Source organism: Mirounga angustirostris, unplaced genomic scaffold (genome assembly GCF_029215605.1).
Source record: "Mirounga angustirostris isolate CCGP_5_RB_7025 unplaced genomic scaffold, mMirAng1.0.hap1 SCAF_3, whole genome shotgun sequence".
In the NCBI taxonomy this organism is placed as follows: Eukaryota; Metazoa; Chordata; class Mammalia; order Carnivora; family Phocidae; genus Mirounga; species Mirounga angustirostris.
This window is the reverse complement of record NW_026991711.1, coordinates 133,586,102-133,600,588: the sequence shown is the minus strand read 5'-3', so window position 1 is coordinate 133,600,588 and position 14,487 is coordinate 133,586,102. Positions and strand designations below refer to the sequence as shown.

The 14,487-nt window shown below is 37.9% G+C and overlaps 1 protein-coding gene across 1 annotated transcript in view; it reads left to right on the top strand.

Annotated features, from left to right (window-relative positions):
* Positions 1–14,487, top strand: part of LRP2 (LDL receptor related protein 2) — a 173,149-nt gene that overhangs the window by 41,527 nt on the left and 117,135 nt on the right. Inside the window, exons 11-16 of the mRNA XM_064585822.1 lie at positions 516–685; positions 1,682–1,899; positions 2,959–3,165; positions 5,364–5,566; positions 8,077–8,217; positions 10,120–10,323. Coding sequence (XP_064441892.1) covers positions 516–685; positions 1,682–1,899; positions 2,959–3,165; positions 5,364–5,566; positions 8,077–8,217; positions 10,120–10,323 — 1,143 coding nt within the window. The remainder of the gene's footprint in view (positions 1–515; positions 686–1,681; positions 1,900–2,958; positions 3,166–5,363; positions 5,567–8,076; positions 8,218–10,119; positions 10,324–14,487) is intronic.

Here is a 14,487-nt window from a genome sequence, read left to right as displayed (position 1 = left end):
TTTGAGAGAGAGAGAATGAGAGACAGAGAGCACGAGAGGGAAGAGGGTCAGAGGGAGAAGCAGACCCCCCGCTGAGCAGGGAGCCCGATGCGGGACTCGATCCCGGGACTCCAGGATCATGACCTGAGCCGAAGGCAGTCGCTTAACCAACTGAGCCACCCAGGTGCCCTCATAGAGGATTCTTGAAAATACCTGAAGTAGTCCCCTCTGTGTCACTGAAAGTGCATGGAACTAGCAGTCCAAACACTCGAGTTCTTGGTAGACTCTGCTCCAGACTTACTGTGATTTTGGACACTTCATCAAGCATTTTTGCGCCTCAGTTTGCTTATCTGTAAACTGGATAGAATGACACCTATATGCCTGCCTCAGAAATTTATTTTAAAATCAAATAAGGTAACATAGAAGAAGTATTTGAAAAGGCAGGAAGCATATCAGTTGTAAGTTTGCCTGAAAGGGTGAGATGCGTAGGTTTGTTCACTTGAAGGGGTGATAATGCCTTCCTTCTTCACATTTAGCTGAGCAAGCCTCCATTATCTTCTCCAATGGTCGGGATTTGCTGATTGGTGATATTCATGGAAGGACCTTTGCGATGTTGGTACAGTCTCAGAATCACGGAGTGGCTGTGGGTGTGGATTTTCACTATCACCTACACAGAGTCTTTTGGACTGACACTGTGCAAGATAAGGTAAATAGAAATTTCAGGAGTATAGCTTGGGAGCTGATAGAACTCCAAACACAGAGTGTTGATAGCTTTTCATTTTTGGGGGAGTGGAAGGGAAAGTTCTTTTGTTTTCTAACAAAAAAGGCCCTTGAGATATTTTATGTTAATCAGCACCTTTTCCATGCTATACTATTACATGTGACCTATTAAACAAAGCAGTCTATTATATGGATTAGCCTTGAGCAACTTTTAATTTTATTCGAAATGGAGTCCAAAAGCCTAATTAAAAGAAATAGTAGACATTCTTTCAAAACTGGATAGATATTTGGTAGTAATTTTTGAAACTTGATCATTTAAAATGTAAAAAGGACTCTGCTTCCTTGGATGATAAAAATCAGATTTTTACCTGCATCTTCTAAATGGAACTGTAATTGAAGATTGGGTAACAAATATTGACAGCATTTTGTTTAACAGCCAAAATTTCATTATGCTGTCTTACTTGGAAAGTGTGATAGATTTAATTGCAACTTTGAGTGATGGCAACAGAGATTTTTAAAACATAAATTTTAGAGACCTCTAAGAGTTATGACATTTTATTTCTTCCTCTTACATTTCCTTGTACTATTAATAAAATTTTAATTCAAATAAGTGGTAACTTGCATAAAATTTCTAAAAATTGCAAATTTGGATTATTAACAGTTCTGACTCGATTACAGCTAAAAATCAAAACAAACCATCACCACCACCTCCACATTCCTTAAACTTTCAATAGCTACCAAGAATTAGAAATGCGGGATTAAAAAAAAAATCCAACTTTTTATGTTTGCCTTACATATACTTTTAAAGAAACTTTTTTTCTCCCCAGTAGCCCAGGATATAAAATATTTTAACAAGTATCAGTGATTTTTTTTTTTTTTTTTAAGTCTGAATGACTGATTGGTACAACATAGATATACTGAATGAATATACGAAAAACAGTGCCCACAGTTTTAAGAAGTGTAATTTTGGGTGTTCTTTCAGGTTTTTTCAGTTGACATTGATGGCTTAAACATCCAAGAAGTTGTTTCTCTTGATGATCCAGAGAATCTAGCTGTGGACTGGATTAATAATAAACTTTATTTGGTAGAGGTCAAGGTCAACCGCATAGATATGGTAAATTTGGATGGAAGCCATCGGATTATCCTTATAACTGGAAACTTGGGGCATCCTAGAGGAATTGCCGTGGACCCAACTGTTGGGTAAGTGATGTGAAAACATACTGATTTTAGTATTTTTGAAGCTTTATCTCTCCCTATAGGTAAAAGATCCCCTGGATTAGTTAGTTCTGATTTCTTATAGGGTCTGTACTCTAGAACCCATGTTTATTTTATATCTCCATTCATATAAGCTTTAAATGAGTATACCACTGGTGTACTAAGAATATGTGATTTTTTGGGGTATGAATTTTATTTTTAGTGTTTGCCACATTTGCCTGGCAGAGAGACGGGACTCTGTGTTCTGACTCAACCTAATAATATTGTTAAACCTAAATGTTAACTTGTGATTCACCATTACCAGATGATCATTCTAACATGATTTAGCTGCAAATTATTTTAAAGAGGGGAAAGAAGATTGGGGCTATCCCTTTAGCACTTACTTGTTACAAACTGGGATTGAGATGACAGTGCTAATACCTCATTATAAGTTGTTCAGTGTGAATCACCACATCAAAACAAATGCTCACTCGTCTCCAGGTGTAAATTCAAATTTTCCTAATGTCCACGTTTGAGTGCAGTTATAGGAGACATCGATTTCTCCTAGATTTTCAGAGTTGGGTCTTAGAATGCTTGCATGAACTTCAGGCTACTGCAGCATTGGTGAATGGTGATTATTCATTCCTACTTGATGATATCTTGCTATCTTTCCTTGAAAATAATGGATATGTTCTCTAGACTATGTCTTACAATGGGGAATTAGGGAGGGAAATGATTTGATAGCTTATTTTAAAATGTAAGTTTTCCTGGGTGTAAAAAAGAGAAGTAAAAGGCAGAGCCAGGAGTCAGGGCAGAAAGTTAAGAGGATGGATATGAATTTTGAGGCTGCTGTATTAGTGCATTTTCATAGTTGCTATTTGGAGTTGTTGACTCTCCTGATTGGCCCCCATAGTTTCTGATTTTTTTTTTGTTATTGTTCTATACTCCCATGTTCTCTAATCAGCTAGAGGAAATTTCCATTGATCCAAACATGCAACCAAAAACAGTATTTTCCAGATAAACTTGTAAAATAACTGACTTTCATCTTTTATTTGTCCTTTGTAGTTACTTATTTTTCTCCGATTGGGAGAGCCTTTCTGGGGAACCTAAGGTGGAAAGGGCTTTCATGGATGGCACCAACCGTAAAGACTTGGTAAAAACAAAGCTGGGATGGCCTGCTGGGATAACTCTGGATATAGTATCAAAGCGTGTTTACTGGGTCGACTGCCGTTTTGATTACATTGAGACTGTAACTTACGATGGAATTCAAAGGTAAGAAGTATTTTTTTATAGCTTCATAAGTTTGGGGGAAAGTACATAAAATTTATGGAGAGGGATACAGAGGGACCAGAATTACATCTTGAATGACTTTTGTGTTGACATTTGTGTGAAGTGACATTTTTTGCGGGGGAGGGGGTGGTTTGTTGTTAACTTTCCTCGTGTTCCATGATAGCATTCATTAAATGTTACTTAGAGCAGTTATTCTTCGATTTCTCCTCCCCAACTTCTCCCCAACTCCCAGATGAAGCACATTATTTTCATTCACTCCTGAGTCCATTTATTTCTCTGGGTCCCTTATGATTTGTCTCCGGAGATCACTTTATCTTTTAGCTTACTAATTTTCTCCCAGTGAATAAATAAGTTTTATTATTTATTTAACATTAGCTGGTGGGAATTAATTGGACTTTACTCTGCCCTTATGTATTTCAAATTTCAAAGAGAAATTCTGGCTTGTATTTTTACCTGATACACTTCAAAGATACTTAGAATATTTGAACATAATACGGCATACTTTTTATTTCATCTTCTTAGTCTGATGAGAGTTAACTATAATTTAAATTGTTAGTTTCTCTGCTTTTGGTATTTTCAAAAACTGGTTAAAACACGGTTTTTAAATTTGTCAAAACTACTCTTTGTGGATTCAGAAAATAAGCTGGCCAATTTAATTTTTCCAAATTACTTGATTTTATTGTATTGTTTTCTCAATGGAAGGAATATTATAGTTTTGTTTTCTCTTTATCTCTATTTTGTAAGGATGGTATCACAGTCTGCCACTGGATTTCATATTCTTAGAACAAACTCTACTTGGTTAAATAAAGTGATTGGGTATTGATACTATGACTTCTCATCATTAAAACTGGTTCCCATAATGAGAATGTGAATCAATTTAATGAAAAAATATCAACCAACCCAATAAGTCATATAAAAACAATTGAGAAATTGCCTATTTTTTTTCTCTTTCACAGGTGTTTTGACATTATTAGATAGTCCAGATATTTTTATGCTAAGGTTAAAGTAAAATATAAAAACATAACAATCAATGGAGTTTCAGAAATATTTGAGGGCTTTGCTGGCTGTGAAGAAACATCAAAGAGCTATTAAAGCTCATGAGTACAGCTGAAATCATAAAGTCACTGCCCGTTGCTTTGCCAGCAGGTGGCATTCGGGGTTCTGGAATTTGCTAACTGCAAAGGAAAAACCATTCTCTAATCTTAATGTACCATGTCATTATTGAGTGTTTTAAAGTGCACACTAACTTGCCACCTTTGGTTTCAACCCCCCCACCCCGCAACCCATGTTTTTGGTGTGTTTCCAAGCCTTAGTATCTTCAGTTCTTTTCTTAGAGTCCTGTTGTGCTTTTTAGTTTTCAGCAGTGTTAAAAGATTTTTCTTTAAGGTCTTTCTATTTTGCAAAGAGGAAAAAAAAATGAGTTTTCCCTCACGAACCATCCTCTACCTCACTGTCTTTATGTGACCTAAGTGAATTATCTTCTATGCAGAAGTAGTTATGACAGACACTGTTGATTTTCTTTCCCTTGCTTGGCACCTTTAACTTCTTTTTCTTCTACTGAAGCAGCTCTGGCCACCCTGTGCCGCCTCTGCAAGTATGATGAGCAGACAGTTTATCAAGCAGAGGCGGGGAAGTGGTAGCACTACTTTTTGATTTCCCAAAGTGACATCAGGAATAGGTCTGCATGTTTGCTCTGGGTTGAACTGTTCTGCTCACTATGCTGCTCACTATGCTGCTCCCTGATGCTAAGAAATGGTTAATGGTACAGTGTGAAGTCCATTGAAGGTATCTGCTACCACATTTACATTCCCTTTTACACTCTTTCACCTGTGGATTACAAAATGATATTTCACATCGTAGGGCCCCCCCCTTTTTTGTGGCACAACCTTAATAGAATCAGAAGCATGTAAAAAACGAGTGATTTTTCAAAAAATCTAGAACAAACTAGGACTAGGACTGGAATTTTATTTTCGAGGGTCTTTCCCAAGAGACCACATGAAAATCCGGAATTCTATCAAATGTAGGTCAAAGTATACCCACATCTTAAAATGTATTTTTCTATATATCCTATGTTTGTAACAAGAAATTACTTAGCTTTTTAGGCATTTACTTGAACTAATTCCACCTTTAATCGAAATGAAGGTAAACAAAAAAATTGTGATACACATCTTTTGTAACAGGAAGACAGTAGTCCAAGGAGGCTCACTCATTCCTCATCCCTTTGGAATAAGCTTGTTTGAAGATCACGTATTCTTTACTGATTGGACAAAGATGGCTGTAATGAAGGCAAACAAGTTCACAGAGAGCAGTCCACAACAGTACCACCAGACTTCTCTGAAGCCCTTTGGAGTGACTGTTTACCATTCCCTCAGGCAGCCCTACGGTATGCCCCAGAACAATGGAAACCCTGCTTAATACTGGTCTTGGTAGAAAGGTTTTCTCAGTGGTCTGGAAATTAATGATGAGTGATCTCATGAGATTTGGGTGACATTTTCAAATATATGATGGGTTATCCAGAGAGTTAAAACTCTCTGAAATTGGCTCTGTATATCATGGGGGCTTCTGAAAAAACTGATGTATTTCAGAGTTAAAATGCCAAATCAACAGGAAACTTAGAGATGTATTTTACAGATTTTTATTGGCACCTGCAGTAACTGCTGGGGATAGACAGCAAATGAACCAAACCAAACCAAAATACATATCCTCATTTTACTGGGAGAAATCTTGTGTTCAATCCATTAATACTAAAGTTGAGGAAACTGAGACCTAGCAGAAGAAACTAACATGCCTAAGTGTTCATTTGAGGTAGTGTCAGAGCCGATTTTTTTTTCTTCTCCATTGAGTATGTGTGACACCTGTTACTTGGTTTGTGTTGGGTCTGTCATAGGCCACTGGTGTTTGGTGTCTCATAGGCTGGTCACTTATCAAAGAAAAGAAATTTTTTTTTTTTTTTTTTTAAAGATTTTATTTATTTATTTGAGAGAGAGAATGAGATAGAGAGAGCATGAGAGGGGGAGGGTCAGAGGGAGAAGCAGACTCCCTGCCGAGCAGGGAGCCCGATGCGGGACTCGATCCCGGGACTCCAGGATCATGACCTGAGCCGAAGGCAGTCGCTTAACCAACTGAGCCACCCAGGCGCCCAAAGAAAAGAAATATTTTGATTCAGAAACCATTTAGTCTTCTGTTATTTTATAGTAAGTCTTGTTTGTGTTTCAAGGTTTTAAGTTGACAGAACTATTGTGATTGTATATGGCTCTTTTCTGTATTTGCTTGTGCATCAGAAAAAAAAGAAATACGATAAACTGTGTGGATAGAAAGTTTAGTATCAGTGAACAGTAATTTAGGGAAAGGCAGATTTTACTTTAAAACTTGCACATCGAGTGGTGGGTCTGATTTTAGGATGGAGAAAGACCATAAAGTAATTAGGTTGATTTTTTTTTTTTTAAACAAAAAACCAACCGCTAGAACTGATACATTGAAGGATATTCATCTCAATGTAGTCATCCTGGGATAACATAAACTTTAGCTGAAAATACGTATTATATCTGAAAACATTTTGGAAGTCTCTATTTGGAATGGTCAGTTCATGAGCTACTAAATTCCTATTTGCCTTTGACCAAAAATTTACCCAATTCTATCATCCAAATTAATTTGTTTGTTGTTTCCCCAAACCAATCCACCTGAGAAGGTAAAGAGACAGTTTATTTTATTTTATTATTATTTTTTGTAAAGAGACAATTTTAAAGACTAAGTCAAAGGCTAAGAAGACAATTTTCAAAGCAGATGTGACCTTTTTGGCTATGACAGGCTTGTATACAATTAGCTTTTTGAGTCACAGCTTTGAGAATGGGTTTTAGAAGTATAAACTGGTTTGTATTGCAGGCTTGTAGGGTTTTGGAATCAGATCTGGATTTGACTTCTAGTTTAGTTGCTGAATAATCTTGGGCAAGTTGTGTTACCTTCTGGAGCTTCGGCTTCCTCTTTTATAAAATTGGGATAATAATACTTAGCTCTTAGAGTCATTGATTTTAAGTTGGCTTGCTTAAAATACATGCATCCAGTGAGTTACAGTTAATGCATTATATCTTACGAATGGTCAAAATAACACTCAAGCTTTTTTGTGGGGGGAGGCAGTTACTTTTTTTTTTTTTAAAGATTTTATTTATTTATTTGAGAGAGAGAGAATGAGAGAGAGCACATGAGAGGGGGGAGGGTCAGAGGGAGAAGCAGACTCCCCGCCGAGCAGGGAGCCCGATATGGGACTCGATCCCGGGACTCCAGGATCATGACCTGAGCCGAAGGCAGTCGCTTAACCAACTGAGCCACCCAGTTACCCGGGAGGCAGTTACTTTTCTTTTCTTTTCTTTCTTTCTTTCTTTCTTTTTTTTTTTTTAAAGATTTATTTATTTATTTATTTATTTATTTATTTATTTATTTATTTGAGAGAGCGAGAATGAGAGAGAGAGAGAGAGAGTACATGAGAGGGGGGAGGGTCAGAAGGAGAAGCAGGCTCCTCGCTGAGCAAGGAGCCCGATGCGGGACTCGATCCAGGGACTCCAGGATCATGACCTGAGCCGAATGCAGTCGCCTAACCAACTGAGCCACCCAGGTGCCCCGAGGCAGTTACTCTTTAATCACTGAGGCTAGCAGATGTAATTACCTTGGGGAGAACTCCCAGAGTTATGCAGCTGTGGGAATCCTGTATGTTGCCACTACCAGTTTGAGGGTAGGTGGGAGAGCCTACATGGGGGCGTATACAGCAGCAAACAGCAGTGGTGTTTGTGTTCCGAGCCCATTATTTTGTTGCACGTACCTGGCTCAAAGTGGTTTCACATGTCTCGGGTAATCATCCATCTCTAACTGAGATTTAACCCTGTGTATTTTTTCCTCTAGTTAGCAATCCATGCAGAGATAACAATGGGGGCTGTGGACATGTCTGTGTCCTCAGCCACAGAACAGATAATGATGGTCTGGGGTACCGCTGCAGGTGCACCCTCGGCTTCAGCCTGGATGTGGATAACCGCCACTGCGTTGGTAAGAAATCACTTCTGGGCTGTCTTTCTGGTTGGCAGCAGAGCGGTACATGCTGCTGCCTTTGGACTGGGTCAGCTTCCTGTCATACTCCCTGGTGAATAAGCATTTGGTAGCTGACAGAGCACCTTCCTCAGTAGGCACTGCTCCCCTTACACACAGGGTTCGAAGATGTAAATTTCTGTCCTTCGGGCCTTGCCTTTAATTGCATATCTAGGGTTTCCTTGGGCTCCCTTTCCCCTTTTCTCCTCCCTGAGATCGTCATCTCCTTTTAAAATTATGCTTTTGAAATGCCATACAATTTTGAGTTTTCTCTGCTATGTATACCTTTCCCACTTTAGATGTGAGCCTTCACTTTATGCGGGAGTACCTCCTGTCCCCTTCATTGCCCTCTCCTAGACCACTGCTTCTGCCCCTCGAGGGGGGTGGTTGCGCCTCAATCCCACTTGGCTTTATTGCTGTGTCCCCAAAGCAGACTAAGTGTTGGGGCGGCTCATTTCCTCATCTGGGTCTTCACTTCTCAGTTCAGAGTTTCTCTTTATAACTGCCTCTGTGCTCTGGGATTCAGCTCCCTCAAACACTTCTTTTCTTCCTCTTTGGTTTTCTACACACCTACTTAGAAGTAGGCTGTTGCCGTACCTCTGCTGGTGATGAAATGCACATCCTGCAATATTTGGTTTTCTTCTCTTCCCTTGAAAACTCTCCTTTTTAATGCCTTTGACAAATTCTGTCTCCCCAGATGGTACTGCGTTGGGCTTGGTATGTAAATTTTGTAATTCTAACTGAGACAAATTTGTTCACTTTGTAGGTGATCCTAGATTCAGATAAAAAGCACCCTCATTCAAAAAGCCATGTGTGTCTGACTTTTATTATATTGACACTACACTGTGTAATAATTTTGCTCTTAAACTCCTGCAATTTTTATCTTTGTCTTGGATGTACCTTCTTCATTTCTCTTTTTGATTTCCTGACATACTGTTCTGTTTCCTTTGATTTTAAAATCGCTCCTTTTCCCCTATTTCCTCTATTTTCCCCTCCTTTATTTATTTCTAAATAACTTACCTGGTTGCTGTTAATTTTTTTTAAAGATTTTATTTATTTATTTATTTATTTGACACAGAGGGAGAGAGAGAGCACAAGTAGGCAGAACGGCAGGCAGGGGGAGAGGGAGAAGCAGGTTCCCCGCTGAGCAGGGAGCCCGATGTGGGGCTCGATCCCAGGACCCTGGGATCATGACCTGAGCTGAAGGCAGCTGCTTAACTGACTGAGCCACTCAGCCTCCCCTTTTAGTTCTTTTCTTTTCTTTTTTTTTTTTTTTAAAGATTTTATTTATTTATTTGAGAGAGAGAATGAGAGACAGAGAGCACGAGAGGGAAGAGGGCAGAGGGAGAAGCAGACTCCCCGCCGAGCAGGGAGCCCGATGCGGGACTCGATCCCGGGACTCCAGGATCATGACCTCAGCCGAAGGCAGTCGCTTAACCAACTGAGCCACCCAGGCACCCTAGTTCTTTTTTTTAACTAGTCTTAATACCTTAAAAACTGCAGTAGGATTCTTGGTATAGATCTCTATACAAAAGTTAATCCCAATCAAGAATTTTGATGGAATTACTATGCAGTTCAGTTAATACTGCTTTAGAATTCATCATAGGGGACAGTGTTTTATACAAATAAATCTGAAGGATAAATTTCCCAAGAAGAAGTAAGATTGTAATAGTTGTATCACCTTCATAGTTGCTTTTTTCCCTCTCTTCCCATTATTTCCAACAATGTTTTCCACAGATTTGTTTTTTATGTTTATTTCAGAATTGTAAAATGTGCTTTATGGATGTTTAAATAATTTCTCTGGAATTAAGGGAGGACAAGAACCAGGCTGTGGCCAGTTGTATTGTGTTCTTCTTCCTACAGCTGTTAAGCAGTTCCTGATGTTCTCATCTGAAGTGGCTGTTCGTGGCATCCCATTCAACCTGTCTGCCCAGGAAGATGTCATAGTTCCAGTGACAGGAAATCCTTCTTTCTTTGTTGGGATTGATTTTGATGCCCAGGAGAACACTATCTTCTTTTCAGATACCTCAAAAGACATGATTTATAAACAAAATATCAACGGCACAGGTGAGAATACATTAAGGAAGTTTTTTGCACGGTTTGTCCATTTTTTAGTAATAATACTAATAATTTGCTCGCTAGAACTTACTTTGCTTGCTAAATACTTACAGTTCAGGTAAAGAAATCCATTGCTTTTCTCATGACTTTAGTTAAAACAAACACTTCCTTTAAGAGTGTATTTTTAACAATGAGAAATATTAACATTGAAGAAGCTGACATTACATAAAAGGAGAGTCAAGTGTATGAAAGTCAGTAATCGGTTAATTGACTAGAGGGTGTTCCTCATGTTCAAACAGCCAGATGACACCTCTTGAGGGATGTGGGGCTTGAAATAATAATAATTAAAAAAAAAACCCATGAATTCTATGGAAATATGGATTTACTATGTTTTCAGTTGATTGGGATTCTGTTAATATCTTCATAATCATCACAGAAAGATAAATTATGGTCACACTTTATACTGGATACTTTACTGAATGATGGCACAACTCAGTATTTTGATTTTATAACCTACTGGAGAATTTTACATTGAAAGAGGAATTAATACTGATTCTTTTCAGACGGGGGGAATACTTCCAAAGTCATTCTATGAAGCCAGCATTACTTTGATATCAAAACCAGATTAGGATACCATAAGAAAAGAAAACCATAGACCAATACCTCCGATAAATATCGATGCAAGAATTCTCAACAAGATATTGCAAACAGAATTCAAGAACACATTAAAAGGATTATAGACTTTGACCAAGTGGGATTCATCCCTGGATGTAAGGATGGTTCAATATATGCAAATCAATAAATGTAACATATCACATCAGTAAAATGAAAGATAAAATCACATAATCATCTCAATCGATGCAGAAAAAACATTTGACAAAATAAAACATATTTTCATGATAAAAAAACTCTTAACAGAGTGGGTATAAAAGAAACATACCTCAGTATAATAAAGGCCATGTACAACATACACACAGCTAACATTATACTTAATGGAGAGCAATTGAAGGCATTTTCCCTAAGATCAAGAACAAGGCAAGGATGCCCTCTATCACCACTCCTATTCAATATAGTACTGGAAGTCCTAGCTAGAGCAATTAAGCAAGACAAAGAAGTAAAAAGCATCCAAATCAGAAAGGAAGAAATAAAAAAGTAGTTATTTGCTGATGATATGATCCCATATATATATAGAAAATCCCAAAGGATCAGTCAAGAGCTTTTGGAATTAATAATTTCCATAAAGTGGCAGGACACAACTACAGAAATCAGTTGCATTTCTTTTACACTAAATGATGAATCATCCAAAAAAGACATAAAGAAAACCATTCCATTCACAATAGCATCAAAAACAATAAAATATTTAGAAATAAATTTAACCAACAGTGGAAGATCTGTACAATGAAAACCATAAAACTTAGATGAAAGAAATTGAAGACGACACAAACAAATGGAAAAATATCCCATGTTCATGGACTGGAAGAATTAATATTGTTAAAATGGTCATACTACCCAAAGTCATTTACAAATTAGTGCAATCCCCATCAAATTACCAAAGGCATTCCTCACGGAAATAGAAGAAACAATCCTCAAATTTGAATGGAACCATAAAAGACCCTTAATAGCCAGACCAATCCTGAGGAAACAGAACAAGGCGGGAGGTATCATACTTCCAGATTTAAAACTATACTACAAATAAAAAAAACAAAACAAAACTATACTACAAAGCCATAGTAATAAAAACGGTATGATATGGGCACAAAAATAGATACATTGTAGAAGAATGGCCAGAAGTAGTGGAAAATAGCCCAGAACTAGACCCCAGCATATATAGTCACTAATATTTGAGAGGAGATTCAAAAATAACCAATGGGAAAAGGATAGTCTCTTCAACAAATGGTGCTGGGAAAACTGGAGAAATACATGTAATACAATGAAATTGGACCCCTATTTCACATAAGTCACAAAAAAATTAACCAAAATAGATCAAAGGCTTAAAAAACTGATACCTGATACCATAAAACTCCCAGAAGAAAATGTAGGGAAGAAGTTCATCAATACTGGTCTTGGCAATAATTTTTTGCACATGATGTCAAGGACAAACAACAACAACAATAACAATCAACAAATGAGACTGCATCAAACGCTTCTCTGCACAGCAAAAAAACAAAATGAGAAGACAACCTACGGAATGGGATAAGATAATTGCAAACTATATATTAGATAAGGGGGTCAATATCCAAAATACATAAAGAACTCAGTCTAGCTCAATAAAAACAAAAAACAACAGAAATCTAATTAAAAAGTGGACAGAAGAACCAAATAGACATTTTCTCAAATGGGACATCAAAATGACCTATAGATACATGAAAAGATGCACAACATCAATAATCATTAGGTAAACGCAAATCAAAACTATAATGAGATATCACCTGATACCAGTCAGAATGGCTAATATCAAAAAAAACAAGAAATAACAAATGTTGGTGAAGATGTGGAGAAAAGGGAACTCTGATGCATTATTGGTAGGAATGTAAATTGGTGCAGCTGCCGTGGAAAATAGTATGAAGTTTCCTCAAAAAATTAAAAAGAGAAATACCATATGATCCAGTAATTCCACTACTAATATTTGCCTAAAGAAAATGAAAAAATGAAAAATAATTTGAAAAGATACATGCACCCCTATTTGTTGCAGCCTTATTTACAATAGCCAAATTATGGAAACCGCCCAAGTGTCCATCAATAGATGAATGGATAAAGAAGATGTGATATATATATATATGTTACATATATTTATATATACACACACACACACACACAATGGAATAATACTCAGCTATAAAAAGAATGACGTTGTGCAATTTGCAACAACATGGATAGAGCTAGAGAGTATACTGTTAGGTGAAATAAGCCGGTCAGAGAAAGACAAATACCATGTGATTCACTCATATGTGGAATTTAAGAAACAGATGAACAAAGGAGAAAAACAGACTAAGTAAAAAATAGACTCTTAACTATAGAGAATAAATTGATGGTTACCAGAGATGGGTGGAGGGATGCATAAAATAAGTGAAGGGGATTAAGAGTACACTTACCTAGATGAGCACTAAGTAATACACAAAATTATTGAATCACTATATTGTACGTGTGAAATACAACAGTGTCTGTCAACTATACTGGAATTAAAAAAATTCATCTTCCTCTGTTTCCTTTTTCTTTGGGTTCCTTTTTTTTTTTTATTTCAGTCCTTTTTTTCATGATGGAAGCTTTTTTCAAATTTCTGTGATTCTTGTTTAATTTTAAGGGCAAGTCTTTAAAAAAGCTACCCAAAGTTCTTTCTGTATGTATGAGCCTCATCATCTGGTGAACTTAAGCAGCTTTTCTGTTGGGGAGCTCCCAAACATTGATACTAGTAAATCGTTTCTAGAGTTAGTCATTTGTTATTAGTAGAGGTCTCCATTCTCCTTGGGGTGGGGAGTAAGACATGGTCAGGGTAGCTTGCTGTCTGTGTTCTAGGAGAAGTACAAGAGGACAGTGGGCCAAGGACCGGTCAGTTAATGAGTCACACAATCCCCCTGTATTCAGTTCTGTTCCATCCCAGTATTCCCATGTGCATTGTGGTATCCTTGAGCCCACAGCATCTCTGCATCAGTTCCTTCAGAGAAGACGATCTCTGATCTATTAGAGAGGTAGATGGAGGGGAGTGGCATAGATGCTCAGGATCTGAGAGGGACCTGGTGGTCTAATTGCTCTGGATACCAACTTTTAGCTAAGCCCCTTAGTTCCTCACCCTTGTGTTTCTCCTGGTACCTCTGAGAGCCAATATACTGAGGCTTCTGTGTGTGTGTGTATGTGTGTGTGTTCCGGGGGGGGGGGGTCTTCTGCTGGCACTGAGTTTGCAGCTCTCTCCCCCCTCTACCCCTCCAATCACTTTGTTTTCTAAACCATGGAAATCTCTTTTCTGCTGTCCCTGGACTGTCATTTTAAGAGTTTGGAAGGAAGAGGAGAAAATATGTGTGGTCAGTCTTCTACTTTGAACCAGAATGCATCTTTTCTGGGGACCAGAGTTAGGTCCCCAGAGCTTGGAGAACTCCAGTCAGTCTTAGTTCTCACCAAAAGGCAGTCTTGGGCCTCCGAGCCCCACGTAGGCTCAGTCTCCTACCGGCGTCTCACAGG